The sequence below is a fragment of the Bos indicus x Bos taurus genome, chromosome 27 (assembly GCF_003369695.1).
Source record: "Bos indicus x Bos taurus breed Angus x Brahman F1 hybrid chromosome 27, Bos_hybrid_MaternalHap_v2.0, whole genome shotgun sequence".
In the NCBI taxonomy this organism is placed as follows: Eukaryota; Metazoa; Chordata; class Mammalia; order Artiodactyla; family Bovidae; genus Bos; species Bos indicus x Bos taurus.
Genome location: NC_040102.1, coordinates 37,275,633 through 37,301,180, shown reverse-complemented (window position 1 = coordinate 37,301,180; position 25,548 = coordinate 37,275,633). Strand labels below are relative to the sequence as shown.

The 25,548-nt window shown below is 43.1% G+C and overlaps 1 protein-coding gene across 6 annotated transcripts in view; it reads left to right on the top strand.

Annotated features, from left to right (window-relative positions):
* Positions 1 to 25,548, top strand: part of INTS10 (integrator complex subunit 10) — a 33,443-nt gene that overhangs the window by 1,474 nt on the left and 6,421 nt on the right. For 2 of the 6 annotated variants that reach the window (XM_027529786.1, XM_027529788.1), the window contains exons 3-14: positions 2,086 to 2,189; positions 2,938 to 3,077; positions 4,992 to 5,073; positions 5,542 to 5,682; positions 6,260 to 6,431; positions 6,892 to 7,061; positions 7,820 to 7,953; positions 16,391 to 16,544; positions 17,894 to 17,976; positions 18,988 to 19,140; positions 20,567 to 20,675; positions 24,295 to 24,374. In XM_027529786.1, the coding sequence (XP_027385587.1) occupies positions 2,086 to 2,189; positions 2,938 to 3,077; positions 4,992 to 5,073; positions 5,542 to 5,682; positions 6,260 to 6,431; positions 6,892 to 7,061; positions 7,820 to 7,953; positions 16,391 to 16,544; positions 17,894 to 17,976; positions 18,988 to 19,140; positions 20,567 to 20,675; positions 24,295 to 24,374 (1,522 nt within the window). Of the gene's footprint in view, positions 1 to 2,085; positions 2,190 to 2,937; positions 3,078 to 4,991; positions 5,074 to 5,541; positions 5,683 to 6,259; positions 6,432 to 6,891; positions 7,062 to 7,819; positions 7,954 to 16,387; positions 16,545 to 17,893; positions 17,977 to 18,987; positions 19,141 to 20,566; positions 20,676 to 24,294; positions 24,375 to 25,548 lie in introns of all 6 variants that reach the window. The other 4 variants (XM_027529784.1, XM_027529787.1, XM_027529789.1 and 1 more) reach the window with 3 other exon arrangements.

The window sequence follows — 25,548 nt, the reverse complement described above, 5'->3', positions numbered from 1 at the left end:
TCAAGAGTGTCAGAAAGTAATTTTGTACTCAGGTTTTGGTGTTTTTCTTTAGATTCTTCAACATAGGTTTGCATAGTCAAAGGGTGCGTGGATTTTAAATTTTGATGTACTATCAGACTGCTTTCCAAAAAGTGCCATTCCTGTTTACATCTCCATGGCCAGTGTGTAAAAGTGTTGCTTTCCCATAGCGTTGCCAGCACTTGGATATTATCAGTCTTTCCATCAGCTGTTAATTTTCGCCAGTGCCACAGGAGAAAGGGCTTCCCCAGTGGCTCAGCAGTAAAGAATCTGCCCACAATGCCGGAGATGTGGGCTCGATTCCTGGGTTAGGAAGATCCTCTGGAGGAGGGCATGGCAACTCACTCCAGTATTCTTGCCTGGAGAATCCAATAGACAGGGGCGCCTGGTAGGCTACAGTCTATAGGGTCGCAAGAGAGTTGGACACGACTGAAGTGACCATGCACTCATGCGCAGGAGAAAACAGCATCTTGCTATTTTTAAAAACGTGTGTTCAGTATATTACTAGTAAGACTGAGTATCTTTTCAAATGATATTTGGCTATTTGTATTTTTTCTATGATTTGCCTTTGCCCATTTTTTCTTTCTGAATGTTGAGCTTTAAGCCAACTTTTTCACTCTGCTCTTTTACTTTCATCAAGAGGCTTTTTAGTTCCTCTTCACTTTGTGCCATAAAGGTGGTGTCATCTGCATATCTGAGGTTATTGATATTTCTCCCGGCAATCTTGATTCCAGCTTGTGCTTCTTCCAGCCCAGCGTTTCTCATGATGGACTCTGCACAGAAGTTAAATAAGCAGGGTGAAAATATACAGCCTTGACGTACTCCTTTTCCTATTTGGAACCAGTCTGTTGTTCCATGTCCAGTTCTAACTGTTGCTTCCTGACCTGCATATAGGTTTCTCAAGAGGCAGGTCAGGTGGTCTGGTATTCCCATCTCTTTCAGAATTTTCCACAGTTTATTGTGATCCACACAGTCAAAGGCTTTGGCATAGTCAATAAAACAGAAATAGATGTTTTTCTGGAACTCTCTTGCTTTTTCCATGATCCAGCAGATGTCGGCAATTTGGTCTCTGGTTCCTCTGCCTTTCCTAAAATCAGCTTGAACATTTAGAAAACTAAGATCATGGCATCTGGTCCCATTACTTCATGGGAAATAGATGGGGAAACAGTGGAAACAGTGTCAGACTTTATTTTTTGGGGCTCCAAAATCACTGCAGATGGTGATTGCAGCCATGAAATTAAAAGACGCTTACTCCTTGGAAGGAAAGTTATGACTAACCTAGATAGCATATTGAAAAGCAGAGAAATTACTTTGCCAACAAAGATCTGTCTAGTCAAGGCTGTGGTTTTTCCAGTGGTCATGTATGGATGTGAGAGTTGGACTGTGAAGAAAGCTGAATGCCGAAGAATTGATGCTTTTAAACTGTGATGTTGGAGAAGACTCTTGAGAGTCCCTTCGACTGCAAAGAGATCCAGCCAGTCCGTCCTAGGGGAGACCAGTCCTGGTGTTCATTGGAAGGACTGATGCTGAGGCTGAAACTCCAATACTTTGGCCACCTCATGCTAAGAATTGACTCATTGGAAAAGACCCTGATTCTGGGAGGGATTGGGGGCAGAAGTAGAAGGGGATGACAGAGGATGAGATGGCTGAATGGCATCACTGACTGGATGCACATGAGTTTGGGTGAAATCCGGGAGTTGGTGATGGACAGGAAGGCCTGGCGTGCTGCGATTCATGGGATCGCAAAGGGTCGGACTGAGCGGCTGAACTGAACTGAACTGATTTTTTCTTTGGGGAGGTTTTTTTTTTCCTTGTTTGCTTTTCAGGAGTGCTTTACATATTATGGTCATTTGTCTTTTCGCTTGTTATAAAAGCTTAAGTCTATTGTAAGGACCCTCATTTTTCTTAGTTTTTATTTTTATATCTTTATTTTGGTTTGGTTTATCTATGTATTCACTTGGGATAAAGAAAAATGTGTTTTTCTGTGATGCTACTGTTTTTACTTTCTTTTTTGGATGCTATATAGAATCTGACATTTTAATTTAATGCATTCGTTTTTAAAAATAGGTTTGTGAATTTCCCAGATCAGCCGGTGGTGTGGAGAGAGATCAGCATTATTACCTCAGCATTAAGAAACGATTCACAGGATAAACAAACCCAATTCTTAAGAAGTAAGAGCAAAGTGATAACGTAATAGTGTATAACTTACTACTTCCAGAATGTCAAATTGTCTGTAGTAATTTCACACAAAAAAAGCCACATCTGTGGTATTGGTACCCATGTATGTGTTTTGTTCTTGGCCTCTACAGATGTCACTTGGTCCCTTGAGCATTTGCTTAGAACCCTTTAAATTTATTAATGGATGTGGATATTAGCCTGGGAACTGAATATATTTTCACAGATTCTGCAGTAATCAGAAAGCATATGTAGATTATGCAGACCTCCACAGAACAGGAGAGAATCTTTTAGTAATTTATGACCTTTCTCATTGACCTTCATTCTGTGTTGGGTGCCATAGCCAATCCAATATTTCAGATTCTGGACGAAAAAGGAAGTAGATGGTTCACGCCATTTCAGCTGATGTGCATGCTTTTTATCTCAGCCGGCAGCAAGCACTGTTGTGACCCTTCCCAGACGTCATTCTTCTCTTCTAGATCCAGTGCGGCCTCCAGATATTTCGCGGTCATTCCACAAACATCTTATGCCCAACACCCTGACCTGGAAGCCTTCCGGGTTGTGGGTGAAATCCGCAGTAGCAGTTCTTTTACTTAATGAATCCCAAAGATACTTCACTTATATACTAAGAAGCGGTTCTTCACTCAGTATATCCCATTCTGTGCATGACGACGCCTTCTGTCCTCTTTCGATTCTGCATTTTCTTTCTGAAAGACTTCACAAAGTGAAATGTATTGTGTACAGGTTTATTTGAAACTCTTCCTGGGCGAATCCAGTGTGAAATGTTACTGAAGGTTACGGAACAATGCTTCAACACTTTGGAACGTTCAGAAATGCTGCTTCTACTTCTGAGACGCTTCCCTGAAACCGTGGTGCAACATGGGGTAAGATAAAGTTGATCAGTGGAGTCACAAGTGTGTTTAAGAGCTAGAGTGTGTATATTATTCTAAAGTAGATTATTCTCATTCTGAGGAGTGCCAGGAAAGATTGAACTCAAATCAAAGGAATCCTTGTTGGTAAAGCTAGAAGGATGTCACTGTTACCAGACTCTGAAATTCCAGTAGAAATTGTCTTAGCAGAGTAAGGAAATAAGCACCAAGCATGACAGTGCTTTTATTGTTGTTGCTCTTGTTCAGTCTCTCAGTCGTGCGCGACTCTTGGAACCCCATGGACTGCAACACCCCAGGCTTCCCTCCTCCATTATCTCCCGGAGCTCGCTCAAACTCATGTTCACTGACTCGGTGACGCCATCCAACCGTCTCATCCTCTATCATCCCCTCCTCCTCCTGCCTTCAATCTTTCCCAGCATCAGGGTCTTTTCCAGTGAGTCCGCTCTCATATCAGGTGGCCAAAGTGCTAATTATTTTCAATTTGTAAAGTATAGTAGAGTTTTTTAAAATAATCTATTTCATAGTTTTCAACTCTGTGTTTGAATTTAAAGGCGCGCCATAGTTGGTAGTGTGAACGGGCACATTCTTCACATGGCTGTGCCGTGTGGTCACTTTTTTCCCTGCTCTGCCCTTTCCTCATACGTCCAGTCGTTACTGAGTGTTGTTGGCAGACACTAGTCAGCGTGCGGTCGCTCCTGGAGGTGGACAGCATCCTGCTTTGCAGCTGCGTTCGTCACTTCCCATCGCCTGTAATGGAGAGCTGGGCTTCAGATGATTAACTCTTAATTCAAACCCTTTGGCTTATTCTTTCTGGCTCCACTTTCCTGGCTGCTACCCCGGTTAACCTTCTCTGTATCTCTGTGTGTTAGTTTCAAGGGGCTGCTGTAACAAAGTACCAGAACCTGGGTGCCTTAAAACAACAGGAATGTATTCTCTCACAGCCCCAAATCAAGGCATGGCCAGGGCTGTGCTCCCTGTGAAGGCTTGGGGAGGACTCGTGCCCACCTCTTCCTGGCTCCCGGGGCACCAGCAATCCTTGTTGTTCCTTGGCTCTTGGCTTCATCATCCGGTTCCCACCCCTGTTGTCATCTGGCCATCTTTTCGTGTCGTCCCTGTGTCTGTGCACGACCTTATAAAAACACCAGTCTTTGGATTACGACCCACCCTGATCCCGAATGACTTCATCTTAACTGATTACCTCTATGAAGACCTTTTTTATAAGATAAACATGCGAGATCACATCCTGACGTTCTGAGTGGACATAAATTTTGCAGGGGGCAATGTTCAACCTAGAGTCCTCCCTGACTTTAACTTCGGGCCTCGTGTAATCATTCACAGGGTAACCCCTCCTCTCACCCCATGTCATCAGGTTGCAGGGAAGACAGTGTGGAGGTCTTGGTGGGTTTGTGCAAACCAGCTCTCCACTGGGCTAGCGTGTCAGAATGGGACGGTGGCCTGCAGACCCAAACCGCTCTGTCCTACCTAGTCCAGGCTGTGCGACTGGCTACTCCTGGCAACTCTTGCAAGTGCGAAGTTTTGTCTACATAATACATCTTGGTGTAGGGAATAAAGTCAGTTTCCGAATTTCTTAGAAAAATCTCTTCATCTCTGTTATCATTCTGTCTAACTCCAGTGCTTCCATTAAGTTTTTTAGACATTTGATTGGTGTTTTAATTTTACTGGTTCAGAGGAGAATAAGATGACAGATGAACGTGGGATTCCCTTCCGGGCAAGGTTGCTGATGGATTCTCTTGTTTTCTAGCCTTTAAATTGAGAATTCTTGTTTCTCAGGGAAGTTTGAATATACAAACTATGTTGTAAATCAGTAAATCAGATGCACTGTTTCTTCCTGTAATTCGGACATCTGAAACTTAACACGTTTAAATGATGAGGTGTGTTTTGAAACAGGTTGGCCTTGGGGAGGCACTCTTAGAGGCTGAGACTATTGAGGAACAAGAATCTCCTGTCAACTGCTTTAGAAAATTATTCGGTAAGAAAAATTGCATCTCGTATTAATTCCTTATGCTCAGTAGAATGTGCTGGGGGTGTCATTTCAGAAATAAGGTCATTTGTAGAAAGCAAAGGAATTCTTCATATTGTGGGATTTAAATCCTTGTTAATTTTTTTGGTTCAGAAAGCATTTTAAACAACTTCTAAATTTTTGTTATGTAATAATTAATACCTCTGAAAGAATACATGTAACCATGTATTTGGGTGTGAATAATAAGAAATAATAATAAACACCTGTCACTCATGATGTAACGTCTTCGTCTCCTTGCTGACTCCGTCCACTAGCATCCCTCTACATTGCAGTTTTCAAATAACTGTGCCATAAGGGAGTTCTTTTCTTCCTATCTACTCTTGGCCAAGTGAACTAAAAACTAAACTTGGTTTTTGCCAGAACCCAAGAGCAGCCAAACAGCTTAATCAGTTTTTCCTCGTTTTTCCTTCTCAACAGTGTGTGATGTCCTTCCGCTAATAATTAACAACCACGACGTTCGGCTGCCTGCCAATTTGCTGTATAAGTACTTAAACAAAGCAGCTGAGTTTTACATAAATTATGTTACTAGATCGACTCAGATAGAGAATCAGCATCAAGGTAAGTGGGAATAGCTTGCAATTTATTTTTTTGTCCTTTTTCATTTTGTAAAATTTCCAGCTCAGAAATCCCTCAGTGTTTTGATTATTCTCCTCTGGATATGTACCAGTTTGATAGTCTTTTTAAAAGAGGGTTCCTAGAAAAAAAACACTACGCTTAAGAGGGAAGACTTTTCTGGAACCAGCTTTACCCCTCGATTGAAAGAGTGAAGCTGCTGAACTTGTAAGGTTAGCTTCGTACGTGGACCCAGCTCACAGGTCCCTTCCTGCTTCCCCAGGGGTGGACACAAGCGTGTTGAGGTTCTGTGTTCTTGCCTCTTGCATGGGAAGTCAGACCTTTTTTTTCTCTATTAAGTACCAGCCACATAAAGAGTAAGTAGTGAGGCATCCATGGCGGTCCAGTGGTTAAGACGGCACTTCCAGTGCAGGGGGTGAAGGTTCGATCCCTGGTCGGGGAACTGAGATCCCACATGCTGCGGGGCATGGCCGAAAATAAATAATAAAGGCTTTTTTTTTTTTTTTTTAAGTAAGTAGTCACATTAATTAATTGTAAACTTTTTTTTTTTTTCACATCTCAGGTGCTCAGGAAACATCTGATTTAATGTCACCGAGCAAACGTAGCTCTCAGAAGTACATAATAGAAGGGCTGACGGAAAAATCGTCCCAGATTGTGGACCCTTGGGAGAGATTGTTTAAGATTTTGAACGTTGTTGGAATGAGGTGTGACTGGCAGATGGATAAAGGAAGACGGTAAAAACGCGTTCATTTCCAAGACTGCACAACAGATCATTTGATAGCATAATCTCTAAAAAAGTAAAATACTTTTTTCTAGAAGCATATAGTATGTGGGTACACCTCTGTCAGGGGCGGTTCTGTAACTCTCAGTATTTATGCAGGAGTGTAGTTTTTCACTTCATTAAAAGATTCCCAGGGGAAGCATGGTCTCTTAAGGTGCTGTTGAGTCTGAGCTCTCCTTGGTGCTTAGAGGAAAGAGAACCTACTTGGCACATTCGTGTCAGGAGCTCTTGTCCTGATGCTGCTCTGATTCAGAAGGGGAATTTGCCTCCATCTGTAGACAGTGGAGAGTAATTCTACCTACTCAGAGCCACATCCGGTAGTTGTAACGGTTCTAGGCGCGCTTTTCCCTTGTAGACGTTTTGCTGACAAGCTCAGAGTAATTAAATAATTTGTGTTGTCCTTCATCTTTCAGAAGCTATGGTGACATTTTGCATAGAATGAAGGATCTCTGCAGATACATGAACAACTTTGATAATGAAGCTCATGCAAAATACAAAAACCAAGTGGTTTATTCCACGATGCTGGTCTTCTTTAAGAACGCATTCCAGTATGTCAACAGCATACAGCCGTCTCTCTTCCAAGGTTGGTTTAAGAATTTTAGAGTGTCCCGGACCACTGGCTTCGTTGAGGGTGGTGAAGACGATGAAAATATTCACCTTAACATTGTTCTTGGGTCCAAGTAACTGCCAGTGCTTTTATGAGTTGTTGGTTTGTATGTATGTTTTCACTAAAAACTTCTGTATCAAAGGATGCGTGGTATTCAAAACTAAATACAGATATTGAATGCCTCTTTTTAAAAAGCAGCAGATGTAGCAGAGTGTTGACTTAGGTTTCACAGTAAATTCTCAACAGACAAAGATTTTTAAAAAATAATATGTATGCATATCAAGTCTAGAGAATGTGAAAAATAGAAATATCACAGGGTGAAATACCCATGATGCTTCCAGTCTAACATAACTCTCAATTTTGCATATTGCCTATAGTATTTCGTACATTTAGATTATCTTATATGTTAGATTATCATATATTTAAATAATGTATGTGTATCTTTGTAGTTTTTCTGTTGTTGGTAGTTCTGTGCTTTGTGATCATTGTAAAAAACTTGGTAAATAACGTAAGAACAAACACAAGGAACTTGCTTTGTCCACCGAGAGAGACGTTTATTAACAGTCGGGTGTATACCTGCACAGATTTTATTTCTGTATATGTTTGCTTATTTGTTTAGCTAATTGAGACGATAGTGGTCATATTTTCACACGGTACTTGAGTAGGTTTCCTCTGGTATTAAGTACTCTCTTCCTCCCGCATTGTAAGTGTCGATCTTTCTGCTCCATCCACAGGTCCCAACGCCCCGAGCCAAGTCCCGCTGGTTCTCCTGGAGGACGTATCGAACGTGTACGGTGATGTTGAGATCGATCGCAGTAAGCACATACATAAGAAGAGGAAACTAGCCGAGGGAAGAGAAAAACCCATGGTAATTCTCTCAGATATAATTATTAGCGGATGACATGTTTACGGTTTGCTAGAAACAGGTCACCTTGGTCACTGCCTGCTCCCTGCTCCCACTCCGGCGCCCACAGCGTTTTCTCTTTTTGTAACGTGAACCAGACGTCTCTTCGGTCACTGACGGCTTCCCTCCACTCTCAGAATAAAATCCCAACCCTCTCCTTTGGCTTCAGAGCAGGCACGAGCAGGCCCCCGTGCTGCAGACCCTCCGGCCGCCTGCGGCCCCTTCCCGGCCTCCGCCCAGCTCACGGCCACCCCTCTGGGTCCCGCCACTCATCGCTCAGCCTGGATGTGCTCCCCGCTGAGGCTGCCTCCGAATGGAGGAATGGCCCTCCGTTTTCTCTCTCTCTTCCTGTACTCCCCCCTGAGGCCGCCTCCGAATGGCCCTCCGTTTCTCTCTCTCTCCCGGTATTTTAATTCTGTGTGGCCCTTACTGAGGTCTGTTCTTAAATCTTTCCTGGTTGGCTGCCTTGCTGTCCGTGTCTCTTTACCGGAGCACAAGGTCTTTGGGGCTGTCAGCAGCATCTGTCTTGCCCACCCCGTGTCCTGGGCCTTTGGTGCCAGGGGGCTCCACTGTGCCCTCCCTGGGGTGGGTGGGTCCAGGCCTGGGACAGCTGTTGAGTGTCCTGGCCCTCACCTGTCGTGTGCGAACCAGCAGGCTCTGCTCTGACGCTCCAGACCCCAGTGCGCCCCACCTGATATGGGTCCAGCCAGCTCTGTCTGTCACGTTGCGGCAGGGAACACACAGATTATATGTTCATATGTTAAGGGCCCTGGAGGCCCGTGAGCTCAGCTCACATGTCTGTTTTATTCAGTGTTTGTTTTTTAGTAACCCAGCATCTAAAACTTGGGCGCTTTCTCATCACAATCCAGATGGACGTCCCTTTACTGGTTGATGTCTTGTGACGCTGGTCCCTGGGGGCGGCCACCCCTGGAGTGGGGTGGACGTTCTGTCCGAAGCCCGAGTGCCTGCTCACGTGATCGGCCAGGCGACTGGAGGTGGGGGCGGGGGAGGGTCCTCCCGCCTGCACACGCTCGTGTGCTTTCCCCGTGGTCAGGACTCCGGCCTCAGAGTCTCCTCTCAGAATGTGCTTTTGTGTTCCTGTAAATTCTACAGACCATCTGGAACTCCATACCGACCCCCTGCATCTGAGGTCCCTTCCGTAAACCCCTGATCTCATTTTGAGGCAGGAACGTATTCCATGAGCTCCGACCCCCTGCATCTGAGGTCCCTTCTGTAAACCCCTGGTCTCATTTTGAGGCAGGAACGTATTCCATGAGCTGCCACAGCAATGAATGCACTGCTCGTGTTTCTCTGTCTCACTAGATTGCCCACCTGTGAATGGGAGACGACCCTGGAGAGCCAGGATGCCTGAGAGATAGGTTTTGGTTTTGAAAGAGATTGAGGAGCGTGTCATCACTGAGGGGGATAAGGAGATGAAGCTAAAGAGTATGAGGCGGGGAGGGTCCCTGGATGTCAAGGAATGCGGAGAAAGGTGGGGAGTGGGAGGGGAGTGCCTTTTTTTCTGAGATTCGCTTAAGGAGTAGAACTTTTCTTTTTAACTACAGTTGATTTACAATGTTACGTTAGTCCAGAGGTTCCATCCCAGGTTTTATACGGTACTGAATATAGTTTCCTGTGCAATATAGTGGGTCCTTGTTGGTTATTCTATGTATAGTCGTATGCATGTGTGAACCCCAACCTCCTGATGCATCTCCCCCACTTTCCCCTTGGTAACCATAAGTTTTCTGTGTCTGTGAGTCTGTCTTGTAAATAACTTGTGTCGTTTTTTAGACTCCACGTACCGGCGATGTCTTCTAGTGTTTGTCTTTCTCTGACTTGACTTCACGTGGTGTGATGATCTGCAGGTGCATCCACGTTGGTGCGGCGTTACTTCATTCACACACGCTCTAGTGTGCGTGTGTGCCGCGTCTTTTTCTTTATCTGCTCACCTGTGGACGGACACTTAGGTTGCTCTGTGTCTTGGCTGTTGTGAATAGTGTTGCAGTGAGCGTTGGGGTGCATGCATCTTTTCAGGTGGAGGTTTCTCCAGATACATGCCCAGGAGGGGGATTGCTGGATCATACGGCAGTTCTGTTTTTAGTCTCTTAAAGGAACCTCCATACTGACTGCCATAGTGGGTGCACCGATTTGCATTCCCACCAGCAGTGTAGCAGGGTTCCCTTCTCTCCACACCCTCTCCAGCATTTATTGTTGTAGACTTTTTGATGATAGCCATTCTGCCTGATGTGAGGTGATACCTCATTGTCGTTTGGTTTGCATTTCTCTAATAATTAGCATTGTTGAGCATCTTTTCATGTGCCTGTGGGCCATCTGTATGTCTTCTTTGGAAAAATGTCTTTTTAGGTCTTCTGCCGGTTTTTTGATTGGGTTGTCTGTTTCTTTGATATGAATTATACGAGCTAGCTGTATATTTTGGAGATTAATCCCTTATCGGTCCCACTGTATACAGATACTTTCTCCCAGGCCATTGGCGGTCTGTCCTGTTTATGGTTTCCTTTGCTGCACAAAAGTTTATAAGTTTGATTCGGTGCCATTTGTTTATTTTTGCTTTTATTTCTTTTGCCCTGGGTGACTGATCTAAGAAAATATTAACTGTGATTAATGTCCGAGAATGTTTTGCTTATATTCTCTTATAGGAGTTTTATGGCGTCATGTGTTTATATATGTCTTTAGGCCGTTTAGACTTTATTTTTGTGTATGGTTCAAGGGAGAGTTGTAACTTCATTGATTTACACGTACCTGTCAAGTTTTCCCAACACCATTGCTGAGGAGATTGTCTCTTCCCCACTGTATATTCTTCCCGCCTTTGTTGAAGGTAACTGGCTGGAGGCGTGTGGGTTTATTTCTGGGCTCTCCGCTCGCGTTCACTGAGCCGCATGTCTGCTTCTGTGCCGGTACCAGGCTGTTTTGTGCTACAGCTTTGTAATATTGGCTGCAGCCTGGGAGGGTATGCCTTCAGCTTTATTCTTTTTCTTCGAAATTGCTTTAGCAATTCTGGGTCTTTTGTGGTTCCATATAAATTTTAAGATCATTTGTTTTAGCCCTGTGAAAAATATCATAGGTAATTTGATAGAGATCACATTAAATCTGTAGATAGCTTTGGGTAGTGTGGCAATTTTAACAATAGTAATTCTTCCATTCCAAGAACATGGGATATCTTTCCATTTCTTTGAATCATCCTCAGTTTTCCTTTATCAGAGCTCCCAACATACAGGTATTTCACCTCCTTTGTTAGGTTTATTCCTACGTTGCTGGGGTTTTTGTTTTTGGTATGATTTTAAATGAGATTCTTTTTTTAACTACCTTTTCTGATATTCCATTGTTAGTGTAAAGAAATGCAACAGATTTCTGTCTATTTATCTTGTATCCTGCTACCTCGCTGAATTTGTTAATTAATAGTTTTTGTGTGCAGTCCTTAGGGTTTTCTATATATTGAGTATCATGTCATCTGCATACAATGACGGTTCTACCTCTTCCATTCCAATTTGGATGCCTTTTATTTCTCTTTCTTGTCTAATTTTTATAGTTAGGATTTCCAGTGTTGAATAGGTGTGGTGAGAATGTTGCAAATGGTCTTGTTCCAAATTTAAGTGGGAAAGCTCTCAGTTTTTCACCATTGAGTATTATATTGGCTGCGGGTTTGTTGTAAATGACTTTTATTACATTTGAGATATGTTTCCTCTATACCCACTTTGGTGAGAGTTTTCATCAAGAATGGACATTGAGTTTTATCACATGCTTTTTCTGCATCTGTTGAGATGATCATGTGGCTTTTGTCTTTTCTTTTGTTATGTGTATATTACGTTGATTGATTTGCATATGTTGAATCATCCTGTGACCCTGGGATGCATCCAGCTTGGTCATGGTGTATGATCCTTAATATGTGTTGTTGCATTCGGTTTGCTTGTATTTTGTTGAGGATCTTGCATCTGTATTCATCAAAGACACTGACTTGTAATTGTCTTTTTTTGGAGTGTCTCTGGTTTGGTATCAGGGTGATACTGGCTTCCTAGAATGACTTTGGGAGTGTTCCCTCCTCTTCAGTGTTTTGGAGGAGTTTGAGAAGGATAAGTGTAAGTTCTTTTTTGTATGTTTGGTAGAATTCCAGAGTGAAGTCATATGGTCCTGGACTTTTGTCTGCAGGGAGTTTTGTGGTTTTGTTTGTTTGTTTGTTTGTTTGTTTTTTACAAATTCTATTTCACTTCTAGTGATCAGTCTGTTCAAATTGCATTTGTTCTTGATTCAGCTTTGACAGGCTGTATGTTTCTGGATGTGCGCCCATTTCTGTAGGTTGTGCAATTTGTTGGTGTGTATTCATGCCAACAGGATGTCTTCATGGTATGTTCTTAAGGTTTTTTGTCTTTCTGCTATACTGGTTGATATTTCTCGTCCTTCATTTCTTGTTTATTTGGGTCCTCTTTTTTTCTATTTAGTGAGCCTGACTGAGCTTTGTTCTTTTTTTTAAATGAGGATTGAATATATTTAGCTGAAATATACGTACTTTTTTTTATTGAAGCATATTTGATTTACAGTGTTGGATTCATTTCTTCTGTACAGCACGTTGACTCAGTTACACATATTTTTTCAGATTCTTTTCCAGTATGGTTTATCACAGGATATTGAATAGAGTCCCCTGTGCTGCACAGCAGGACCTTGTTGTTGATCTGTCTCCTGTATGTGACAAGCATCTGTCAGTCCCACACTCCGGTCCTTCCCTCCCCCAGCCTCTATCCCGACAACCCAAGTCTGTTTTTGTTTCATAGACATGTTTATTTCTATGTATTTTTTAATGATCTCAGTGGGGTAAAAATCTACAGGGAGAATTTAATTTGGGTCATTGAATTAATAACAATGACTTTGGTGGAATAAAAGATTCAAGAAATTTTCAGGAAAATTAAGTGGAGTTGTTTTACCTTTACTTGTTTTCAGCAAAAAGTCTGACCATGCTCAGTGGTATTTACAATAGTGGCCTTTCCCCGAGGCTCTCTTCTTTATTCATTATATTATTTGAGATGAAAAGCAAGTTACAAATCTTTACTATTAAATAAAATGAGTAAGTGCAGACAAAAGGACTCCTAGCCAGATGCCTTGCACTGGGTGACTGTTGGAGAAGGTATATGCAGTGAACAGAAGCTCACTTTTAATAAGTCAGTTTCTCTCAGTTATTTCTCAGAAGACTCAGGCTTTAATTTTTATTCCACTGCACAACAAACTGTTTTTTGGAAGCAAATTAAATAATGTCACCTATTGGAAAAAAGTAAACTATAAAATAAGTACTACTTAATTAAGCTGTATCCCTAAACATAATAATGTAAGTTTTGGCTTTTATAGCATTAATATGTTTTTAAGTTATTAGAAGTTATAAGTCTGTAGCTTTACTCTGAAGCTGCCATAACCTTAGTATTTTATCCTTAGTATTTAGCCTTACAATTTTATCATCAGAAAACCATAATTTTATTTTTTTAAATTTTTTTTAAATTTTATTTTATTTTTAAACTTTACATAATTGTATTAGTTTTGCCAAATATCAAAATGAATCCACCACAGGTATACATGTGTTCCCCATCCTGAACCCTCCTCCCTCCTCCTTCCCCCTATCATCCCTCTGGGTTGTCCCAGTGCACTAGCCCCAAGCATCCAGTACCGTGTATCGAACCTAGACTGGCAACTCGTTTCATATATGATATTATACATGTTTCAATGCCATTCTCCCAAATCTTCCCACCCTCTCTCTCTCCCACAGAGTCCATAATACTGTTCTATACATCAGTGTTTCTTTTGCTGTCTCGTACACAGGGTTATTGTTAGCATCTTTCTAAATTCCATATATATGCGTTAGTATACTGTATTGGTGTTTTTCTTTCTGGCTTACTTCACTCTGTATAATAGGCTCCAGTTTCATCCACCTCATTAGAACTGATTCAAATGTATTCTTTTTAATGGCTGAGTAATACTCCATTGTGTATATGTACCACTGCTTTCTTATCCATTCATCTGCTGATGGACATCTAGGTTGCTTCCATGTCCTGGCTATTATAAACAGTGCTGCGATGAACACTGGGGTACACGTGTCTCTTTCCCTTCTGGTTTCCTCAGTGTGTATGCCCAGCAGTGGGATTGCTGGATCATAAGGCAGTTCTATTTCCAGTTTTTTAAGGAATCTCCACACTGTTCTCCATAGTGGCTGTACTAGTTTGCATTCCCACCAACAGTGTAAGAGGGTTCCCTTTTCTCCACACCCTCTCCAGCATTTATTATTTGTAGACTTTTGGATCGCAGCCATTCTGACTGGTGTGAAATGGTACCTCATAGTGGTTTTGATTTGCATTTTTCTGATAATGAGTGATGTTGAGCATCTTTTCATGTGTTTGTTAGCCATCTGTATGTCTTCTTTGGAGAAATGTCTATTTAGTTCTTTGGCCCATTTTTTGATTGGGTCATTTATTTTTCTGGAGTTGAGCTGTAGGAGTTGCTTGTATATTTTTGAGATTAGTTGTTTGTCAGTTGCTTCATTTGCTATTATTTTCTCCCATTCTGAAGGCTGCCTTTTCACCTTGCTAATAGTTTCCTTTGATGTGCAGAAGCTTTTAAGTTTAATTAGGTCCCATTTGTTTATTTTTGCTTTTATTTCCAATATTCTGGGAGGTGGGTCATAGAGGATCCTGCTGTGATGTATGTCAGAGAGTGTTTTGCCTATGTTCTCCTCTAGGAGTTTTATAGTTTCTGGTCTTACGTTTAGATCTTTAATCCATTTTGAGTTTATTTTTGTGTATGGTGTTAGAAAGTGTTCTAGTTTCATTCTTTTACAAGTGGTTGACCAGATTTCCCAGCACCACTTGTTAAAGAGATTGTCTTTAATCCATTGTATATTCTTGCCTCCTTTGTCAAAGATAAGGTGTCCATATGTGCATGGATTTATCTCTGGGCTTTCTATTTTGTTCCATTGATCTACAGTTCTGTCTTTGTGCCAGTACCATACTGTCTTGATAACTGTGGCTTTGTAGTAGAGCCTGAAGTCAGGTAGGTTGATTCCTCCAGTTCCATTCTTCTTTGTCAAGATAGCTTTGGCTATTCGAGGTTTTTTTGTATTTCCATACAAATTGTGAAATTATTTGTTCTAGCTCTGTGAAGAATACCGTTGGTAGCTTGATTGGGATTGCATTGAATCTATAAATTGCTTTGGGTAGTATACTCATTTTCACTATATTGATTCTTCCAATCCATGAACATGGTATATTTCTCCATCTATTAGTGTCCTCTTTGATTTCTTTCACCAGTGTTTTATAGTTTTCTATGTATAGGTCTTTAGTTTCTCTAGGTAGATATATTCCTAAGTATTTTATTCTTTCCGTTGCAATGGTGAATGGAATTGTTTCCTTAATTTCTCTTTCAGTTTTCTCATTATTAGTGTATAGGAATGCAAGGGATTTCTGTGTGTTGATTTTATATCCTGCAACTTTACTATAATCATTGATTAGTTCTAGTAATTTTCTGGTGGAGTCTTTAGGGTTTTCTATGTAGAGGATCATGTCATCTGCAGACAGTGAGAGTTTTACTTCTTCTTTTCCAATTTGGATTCCTTTTATTTCTTTTTCTGCTCTGATTGCTGTGGCCAGAACTTCCAAAACTATGTTGAATAGTAATGGTGAAAGTGGGCACCCTTGTCTTGTTCCTGACTTTAGAGGGAATGCTTTCAATTTTTCACCATTGAGGATAATGTTTGCTGTGGGTTGTCATATATAGCTTTTATTATGTTGAGGTATGTTCCTTCTATTCCTGCTTTCTGGAGAGTTTTTATCATAAATGGATGTTGAATTTTGTCAAAGGCTTTCTCTGCATCTATTGAGATAATCATATGAGAAAACCATAATTTTAAAAATAAAAATTGAATGCATGAAAGGATGAACTTTTATATTATCTTTTAATACTGTTATTTTATATTATATTGTGTTTTAAAATTGTTAAATTCAAAATATTTTAGTATACTCATGATCATATCCTTTGATATAAAATTCATACAGTAATCAGAGTTGTCATCAGCAGTAAACATAATAATGTTCAAATAGTGACTATTTCCAACCCACTCCAGTACTCTTGCCTGGAAAATCCCATGGACGGAGGAGCCTGGTAGGCTGCAGTCCATGGGGTCGCTAAGAGTCGGACATGACTGAGTGACTTCACTTTCACTTTTCACTTTCATGCACTGGAGAAGGAAATGGCAACCCATCCCAGTGTTCTTGCCTGGAGAATCCCAGGGACGGTGGAGCCTGATGGGCTGCAGTCCATGGGGTCACACAGAGTCGGACACGACTGACGCGACTTAGAAGCAGCAGTGACTATTTCTGTAACTTTAATCGTGTTCTTCACATTCTCTAAGCAGAGTTCAGATGACGAAGACTGTTCAGCAAAAGGAAGGAACCGTCACATTGTCATCAACAAGGCAGAACTTGCTAACTCGATTGAGGTGTTGGAGAGCTTCAAGCTGGCCAGAGAGAGCTGGGAGCTGCTCTATTCCCTGGAATTCCTGGACAAGGGTAAGGCGTACTTGTCCCGTTGGGATATTTCAGTTTTTATATGGAATCATCACACCAAAAAAGACTCATTTTTCTACTCGAAATGTCAAGTCACTAATGGCTAAGTAAACTGATTATGGTAGTTCACACGTCTTAGGATCATTTTAATCAGAGTTGGGGTGGAGTGGCAAGGAGAGTTTCTGGCCTTTTAAAACTTATATTGCTGGACTTTCTCTTTGCTTGCAGGGTTTGTTCTGGGCTTTCAGTTGTTCTATCCCCTGTGTTGTATCTTCCTCCAGCCACACGTACTAAGGTTACAGGAGTTAGTGCTGTTCTGTCTGCATTAATTCCATTGCCTGAACGTGAAAAGCTCAAATTGCAAACCCTGCAGGAAGCCTGTTTTGATGTAAATAAGAGAGAGTTTCTCTGTGTAATATTTGCACTAGTTTGTATTTCAGCGTTACTTAGAAATGACTGGCACTTGGCTAACCAGCATATTTTTCTGTGCTTTGGGATCAAGACCCTGACCTTCCTTTTGGCCAGTGGGCATCGGTCCCTGGCTGCTTCTGTCACGCGCCTCTCCCGATGCTTTGTCTGGCGTGTCGTCGTGTTTTCTAGAAAACATCGCGTTGCCCAATTTGTCCTTGTCACATCTAGAGTTGTGAACAGGTTTGTGACCTTGTCACATCTAGAGTTGTGAACAGGTTTGTGACCTTGTCACATCTAGAGCTGTGAACAGGTTTGTGACTTTTGGAGGGGATTTTTTTCTTTAGTTATAGGTAGGCTTTTTAAAAAATGAATAAAACTCTTAGTGTCATGTGTTGATTATTTTAACTAGGTGAAAGCAAAGTAGCTTAAAAGATAAACGAAGTAACGTGTGAAAAGCACGTTGAACAGCTCTTAGCACATGATATGTACTTAGTGAGTGTCAGTGCCTAATAATATTTCTTACGTATTACTGGTAAGTATTCTTTCTCAGTTGTTAAAGAATCCACCTGCCAATGCAGGAGATGCAGGTTCCATCCCTGGGTCAGGAAGATCCTCTGGAGAAGGGAATGGCTACCTACTCCACTGTTCTTACCTGGAGAATCCCATGGACAAAGGAGACTGGCGGGCTGCAGTGCATGGGGGCACAGAGTCAGACACGGCTGAGCAACCGGCACTGTCACTGTGATTCTGCCCTAACTTTACCCTCTGATTAAAACTCCAGACCAAAATAAATTAAAAAAAAATAAGTTCAGACCAGTGTTTTAGGAATCAAAGTCTAAAGTTACATCCATGTCTTGATAATTTGTCTCTCGGACTGTTGTTCTCTTGATGGGTATGATGTTACATATCTTTGATAAATTTGTCTTTGAATTCTTGCTCAGAATTTACGAGAATTTGTTTGGCTTGGAAGACGGATACTTGGCTCTGGCTGAGAATCTTCCTCAACGATATGATCATCTATCAGGTAACGTGGGTTTATAAGTGCCTGTGTGCAGACAAGACTGTGATCCCCTGAGCGCATCTTCAGCGTGGAGGAGTGTGTGTCCCTCCCGCTCTGAAGACCAGCACCCTGTCTTCCCTGGCGGGGACTGTGCTCCACCGTCATCTCAGAACAGCTCCCAGCGACAGGCCTGCGTCTCCTGTCACGTGTGGCGTGTCCGGTCACACCTGTCTGTAGACGTCAGAGTTTACTTTTCAATGAAAGTCGGGCCCTGCTCAGCCCCCTCTGCTCTGGTGGAGCCTGCCGCCCGGCTCTGCTGTCCTGGAGCAGGACCTGCCCAGAGGAGACAGAGGACTCAGTCCCAAGACAGAAGGGCTTCGGGCCTCCGTTGTGAAAATGGGCCAGTTGCTGCCTCCAGCCTTCATGGAGGAGAAATAGTCAAATATTTATAAGGAAAGAAAGGAAGTGAAGTCTCTTAGTCATGTCCAACTCTTTGTGACCCCTTGGACTGTAGCCAACCAGGCTCCTCTATCCATGGGATTTTCTAGGCTAGGGTACTGGAGTGGGTTGCCATTTCCTTCTCCAATTTATAAAGAAACGGCATATCAAAAATGTACTTTAATCAGAGAGCTTGTGTTATTTTATTTCCTCTCAAGAATTAAGACCAGAAAGAAAAATCTTTGTGTTTATAAGGTACCTCCATACAGATCGTCACTGGCTTTAACTAAGTGGGTTTGATCCTGTTGCTGAGTCTCCTTCCCCTTCTCACTTGGTTCAGCAGAAGTACCTGATTTGGAGTCGCTTGCTAGTGGCTCTGGAAGGTTTTATTATTAGTAGTATTCGTTTACTTGTTCTTATTCATTTATTTATTTTACTTTGTATTGATCTTAAAAGGATGTAAAGATCGTTTGCGAAGATGCATATCATAAAAGAGTACTTTCTCAGGACAGCTTATGAAGGCACATGGAATCTAAGAGCAAAAAGGAAGTTGTTTTTCTGATGGCTGTGTTTCTCTTGCTGTTGTGACTTTCTCAGGGTCAATATAAGAAGGCCATCGCCAGCTTGCACCACTTGGCAGCTCTCCAGGGATCACTTCCTCAGCCACAGATCTCGGGGCAGGGCACCTTGGAGCATCAGAGGGCACTCATCCAACTGGCCACCTGCCACTTCGCTCTAGGGGACTACAAAGTGAGTCCTGGGTGCCCGGCGGGTGTGGGGACCCTCCTGGGCGCCCTCGGCGACCCTGGGCCTTCCTCTCTTTCCTGGAGTGGCTTTTTAATTCCATGCATATTTACTTGAAACTTGCTCTTTCTGCCTAGGTTTTATTACCTGATCTGCTGGGGAAAAAGAACAGTGATTCTATTTTATTTAATTTCCTACTTTCCATTGCGTTTCTGTCTTATTTAATTTCCTACTTTCCATTGCGTTTCTGTCTTATTTAATTTCCTACTTTCCATCGCGTTTCTATCTTATTTAATTTCCTACTTTCCATCGCGCACCTGAAGTCAAGAGATGGGTATTGAGGAATGGTGGCATTTGATTCTGAGTTCACTCTTGGCCCCACTGCTTAACTGGCTCTCTGTCTACCTCCAGAGTTTTAAGTTTTTAACTGCCCAGATGCCCACCTCTCGAAGCTGGAGCCTCATGACCCTGTGGCCATGGGTGGTTCTGGACGTGCTGGAATGCCAGCCCCTCAGCCCAGGTGTTAGCTGGGGCTTGAGCAGCTGAGCCCCGGGGTCATCTGCTTCCAGCTCTGAGCAGCCTTACAAGTATTTTCTGGACTTGGCAAGATACAAAAAAGGCTGGGAAGCAGGGATTTAAGATTGCACGTCCTCGTCTGTAAAATGAAGGTAATAGGAGGGTTGTGCCTGACACACAGGAAATGCTCCCTCTGTGACCCTGTCACTCCTGGAGTTTGATGGGGGGACTGAGGGTGACGCCCCGCTCTCTGTGAGTCGAGACCACGTGTTCAGTGGGGCGTGGGGGCCGTCTCTCCTCCACTAGTGCGTCATCTGTCCAGTTTCACACCTGTCTTCTAAACCACGCCCTTAGGTGACTCTCCAAGGCCAGTGCATAACCCTCCCCGCATCTTTCTCTCCTCTGAAAACCCTTCCTTCTCTTTTCTACATATCAAACCCTCCCGGCTTTAAGGCTTACATCAGGATAACCGTCCAGCCTAAAACTCCTCCTGCTGGTTTATTACCCTGTGTGTGTTTCTGCTTCATTTTAAATTGTGCTCCTTTACCGCCTGTCCCGTTCTGTTCATTTCTCTACGCAGTGAGCTAGTAAATGTCTTTAAGACAGGGCTGTACTTCTTTTGGACTCCACGGTGCTGTCAAACGCTTTAGTAGTTCAGTTAATACTCAATTAGTTTTTAAGTTTTGTTCTTTTGTTGTTTAACAGCAGACAGTGGGTCCGTGTTCCCTGAAAGGTCTAGTGCATGGATTTAATCTGAGTTATTTTTCCGTGTTCACTGTCAGGCAAGCGGCAGTGACCACTGCTCCCCAGCCTCTGTGCTCAGGTGGCCCGCTGTGTGCTGCAGAGACTGTAGTTACTGAGGCATGCTTTCCATCAGAAACTCACAGTTACTTCCTTCTGGTCTCATCTTCTTCAGATGACGTGTGAGAAGGTCCTTGATTTGATGTGCTACATGGTCCTTCCCATCCAGGATGGAGGCAAGTCCCAGGAGGAGCCCTCCAAAGTAAAGCCCAAGTTTAGAAAAGGTACAGTGGCAAATCCTAGTTTTATTTTCTAGAAATAGCTTTAGAACCCACCACTGGGAGTTTTTTTTTTAAATAGTTCCTACAGTTCCTGACAAGGTGACACCCTGAGGTCTGCAGAGTTGGCAAGATGTGTAAGAAGCAGAGTGCTCTCCAGGCTGCTCTGGGCTCTGGGTTCACAAGCAGCTGTGCGTCTGTCCTCCTTCAGATATTCTCTTCCTTTCCTGAATGTGCTCTCTTCAAAGAATATCAGAGAGCTCCTTTTCCAATCTTTACCAATTCCAGGAAACTTTGTCATGATTAGTGGAGAAGGATCGCTCAGCGTATCTCAGGCTGCTTTGAGCTTCACTCCAAATTGCTCATTTGTTGAAAAATTACATAAGTTGAGCTGTGATGCTTCACAAGAAAGGAAAAGGGCCCCACTGTCCGGATCTCAGTTCTGTCTTAGAGGTGGAAAAAGATGCACCGTCAAACCCAAGCCCAGTAGAAAACAGGGAGTGATAAAGACAAGACCAGAGATCAGTGAAATAGAAACAAACGGAAGGAAACTAATAAAGCCAAAAGTTAATGAAATGGATGAACCCCTAACAAGACTGACCAGAATGACAGTGATTGCAAATGACCAGTATCAGGGATGGAAGAGGGAAGGAACATCACCCCGGATCCTGCTGAAATCAGGGCAGTAAGAGCATAGGTTGTAAATAACTTTATGCCAATAAATTCAGCAATTTAGATGAAATGGAAAAAGTCCTTCAAAAACACAGCTTACCAGAATGGACACAAGATGAAATAGAAAATCAGAACATTTTTATATCTATCAAATTTGTCATCAAAAACTTTACCACAAAGAAAATTCCAGGTCCAGTTGGCTTCACTGTGAATCCTGTCAAGCATTTAGGAAGAAATAACTTCAATCCTGTATGTAGTTTTTGAGAAAATAGAGGAAGAGAGAACACTTACCCTTCAGTTTTTAAGACCAGCATTAACCCTAACAGCACAACCAAACAGGAGCATCACAAGAGAAGAACATTAAAGGCCAGGGTCTGTCACGATCATAGATGCCAAAATTCTTAACAAAATATGAGCAAATGCAGCCGTTTATAAGAAAGATAAGACATAACAGCTGAGTGAATGCAGAGGCGGTTTAACCCAGGAAAGCCGATCAGCACAGATCACCACATTTGCAGATTAAAGGAGAAAAATCATAAGATTGTCTTAATAGATGCAGACAGAATTTAATTATGTCTGCATTTATCATTCACAATTAAAAACAAATAAACAACTCAGTAAACTAGAAAAAGGAGGAAAACGTCCCCAACATCATTCTTAGCTATGAAATACTGAGTGCTTTCCCCAGGACTAGCCGCGGTGCTGGCGTCCGCCCCCAGCTCCTCAGTGCAGCATCCTGGGATTCTCGCCAGCACGATAGGCAAGAAAAAGGAAGGTCAGAAAGGAACCGTCTTTATCCACAGCTACATATTTGGCCATGTAGCAAAGCCTGAGGACTCTCTAGATCAAATAACGTCAAAACCCATAAAATACTTAGAGATAAATTCAATGAAATATCGCCCAGAACTACTACTACCATTAGTACAGGAAATTCAGGTTAAAACAATAAGCTGCCATTTTACATCAGGATGTGGAGAGTAAAGGGTGGCTGTGCTGACCATCAGGACGTGAAGATCCACATCACCCATGTGCTTCTGAAGGCACAGATTCATGCGGTCGGTTTGTAGACCAGCTTAGCAGACCAGGTCACACATCTCACTACCTGGCTATGTCTGAGACCAGCTTCACAGACCAGGTCACATCTCACTGCCTGGCTATGTCTGAGACCAGCTTCACAGACCAGGTCACATCTCACTGCCTGGCTATGTCTGAGACCAGCTTCACAGACCAGGTCACATCTCACTGCCTGGCCATGTCTGAGACCAGCTTAGCAGATCAGGTCACATCTCACTGCCTGGCCATGTCTGAGACCAGCTTAGCAGACCAGGTCACATCTCACTGCCTGGCTATGTGCCCCTTCTGGATGCAGACCTATCAGTGATTTCCAAACGTGGGCCCTCACCTCCTGGGTCGTGGATTTTAAACTAGAAATTTTCTTTTTTAGTGAGATAGACTGTAAATATATTACTAAAATGAATGTACCTCCAGTAAAATGGATAAATTTTATTTCACTAACCTTTTGTTTTAGGTATACAGTTGACCCTTGAACAATGCAGGAGTTAACCCAAGGGCTCTGACCCCCTCTCTCCTCCTGCTGCCCCCAGTAGTCAAAAATCCAGGTACTTTTCTCTCTCTGCCTCAGCACCCAGAATTGACAAATGACTTACCCACAGGCAGGAAGCTGCAACAGTTTGGGCAGAATCAGGGCTGAAACCCTAGTTCTTTTGATTGCACACGCTGTGATCTGTAATCCCGCAGTTAGTTCATCTAGAGATCTGTAAAGTGAAAACGCCGGTACTGTCTACTGAAAAGTCCACACACAAGTGGTCCCGTGCAGTTCAAACTTGTGCTGGTCCAGGGCCAGTGGTGTGCACGTGTGTGAGTGCGTGTGCATAGGAGCCACACGAAGGCAGTGTCTCTGTTCTTTGCTATTGCTTGCCCTTGGAGTAGAGAAGGATTTAGGATATAAGGAGCACACACCATAAAGGAAAGGACTAAAATCTTGGTGTGAAAAATAGCCACTGCTCTCTACAAGTATGAAGAAATATATCAGAATGTTTATTTCAGCACTGTTTGTAATGGTGAAAAATGGGAAACCCCAGGGTTAAACGGAAAAGAATAGATAAATCAGTGGTGGTCTGTGTTACCAATAGAACATTATGTAACATGGAAAACCAGCAAGCTGGAGTCACAGGTGTCGCACTGCAAACGATCAGCGGAGGGATGTGCAGGCTGAGACACCATTTACACCGCAGACTGGAAACACGAGGAACGTTCCTCTCAGGTGTACGGATACAGATTCTTGCCCGACAAGCGCGCAGTGTATGTAGGAATGCTGAGCCCCTCATTCAGCATGGCCCTTACCTCCAGGGCTTCCCTCATAGCTCAGTTGGTAAAGGATCCGCCTGCAGTGCAGGAGACCCCGGTTCAATTCCTGGGTTGGGAAGATCCCCTGGAGAAGGGACAGGCTACCCACTCAAGTATTCTGGTCTGGAGAATGCCATGGACGCAGTCCATGGGGTCACAAAGAGTCCGACATGACTGCACGACTTTCGCTTTCTTTCCAGGGAGGGAGGCAGGGATCAGAAGGGGCTCACAGAAGGCAGACCGGATTTGTGATGCTGTGTATGAAAATCTAAAAATTAAACCCAGTGTCAACATTTTATAAAACTTGAGTGATAAAGCACACTGGTGTTTGTGATATTGTCTTGTCATTTTCTGTACATTTCAAAGGTTTCATAATAAAAGGTATTTAAGCAATTTTAGAAATTGAGATTGAGACATGAAATCCAGAGACGATTCAAAAACCAATTTTTACCTTCACTAAATGTAATTGTGGTTTAACTGTGTTTGAGACCATGTGACTGGGGCTTACCCTTTTTGTTTTAAGGAAAGCACCTCAATCATTTGCCCCTCTAAGCTCTCTTCTTTGCCTGCCTCGGGCTTCTCTTAGGTTCGGATCTGAAGCTCCTGCCGTGTACCAGCAAGGCCATCATGCCCTACTGTCTGCACTTGATGTTGGCTTGTTTTAAGGTAAGCTTCACGTTGATCAGCTCGTTACTGTTACTCTTCAGTCACTCAGGCTGACTCTTTGCCACCCCATGGACTGCAGTAGCTAGGCCCCTCTGTCCTCCACTGTCTCCCAAAGTTTGCTCAGACTTACGCCATTGAGTCGTTGATGCCATCCAACCATCTCATTCTCTCCGCCCCTTCTCCTTTTGCCAGCATCAGGGTCTTTTCCAGTCATTTGGGTCTTTGCATCACGTGGCCAAAGTATTGGAGCTTCAGCATCAGTCCCTTCCAGTGAAGATTCACAGTTGATTTCTAGGATTGATTGCTGTGATCTCCTTGCAGTTCAGGGGACTCTCAGTCCTAAAGCATCAGTTCTTCAGCACTCAGCTTTCTTTATGGTCCAACTCTCATGTCCATACATGACTGCTAGAAAAACCACGGCTTTGACTCTTCAGACCTTAGATGGCAAAGTGATGTCTCTGCTTTTTAATACACTATCTAGGTTTGTCATGGTTTTTCTTCTAAGGAGCAAGCATCTTTTAATTTCATGGCTGCAGTCACCATCTGCAGTGATTTTGGAGCCCAAGAAAATAAAGTCTGTCAGTGCTTCCACTGTTTCATGATTAGCATGAAAGGAATTTAATTCAGAGGATTGTTCTGAAGATCTGGAGTGACTCAAGTTGAGAGCCTTGAGCACACGTTAGTTTAGTCTTTTGACAGCATGTTGGTATAGCAAGGGAAGCAGTGGGAGGAATAAACAAATATTTATTAAATGTCAGCTGCATTAGGCAGAGAAGAGTAGGCAATAACCTCCGTCCTTGAGACGCAATGTTACCTATTAGTCCAGGTACCAGTGAGGCAGACACGCACGTAGCCTCGCCTGTCGTGATGTCCAGTGTTTTATGAGTTAGCCTGCAAGTCAGGATATACTAGGTGCCGCAGAATGGAGCAGAGGTGCTCTTGGGCTCAGAGAGGGCTGTGAGTTTATCATCCTAGAGTGAGGCCCCCAGAGCTGCGGCGCCTCAGGACGGTTGACGGAACACAGGGCTGGGGCGGCCGGGGGCGGACAGGCTGAACCCCCACAGCCCCTGAGCGGGCGGCTCCGCCTCGGGGCGCCCGTCCCCAGCCCTGCTCTTGGTCTGTACTGGGCGGCAGCAGCAGCTTGGAGTGATTTTAGGCATGGTGCCGATCCTGA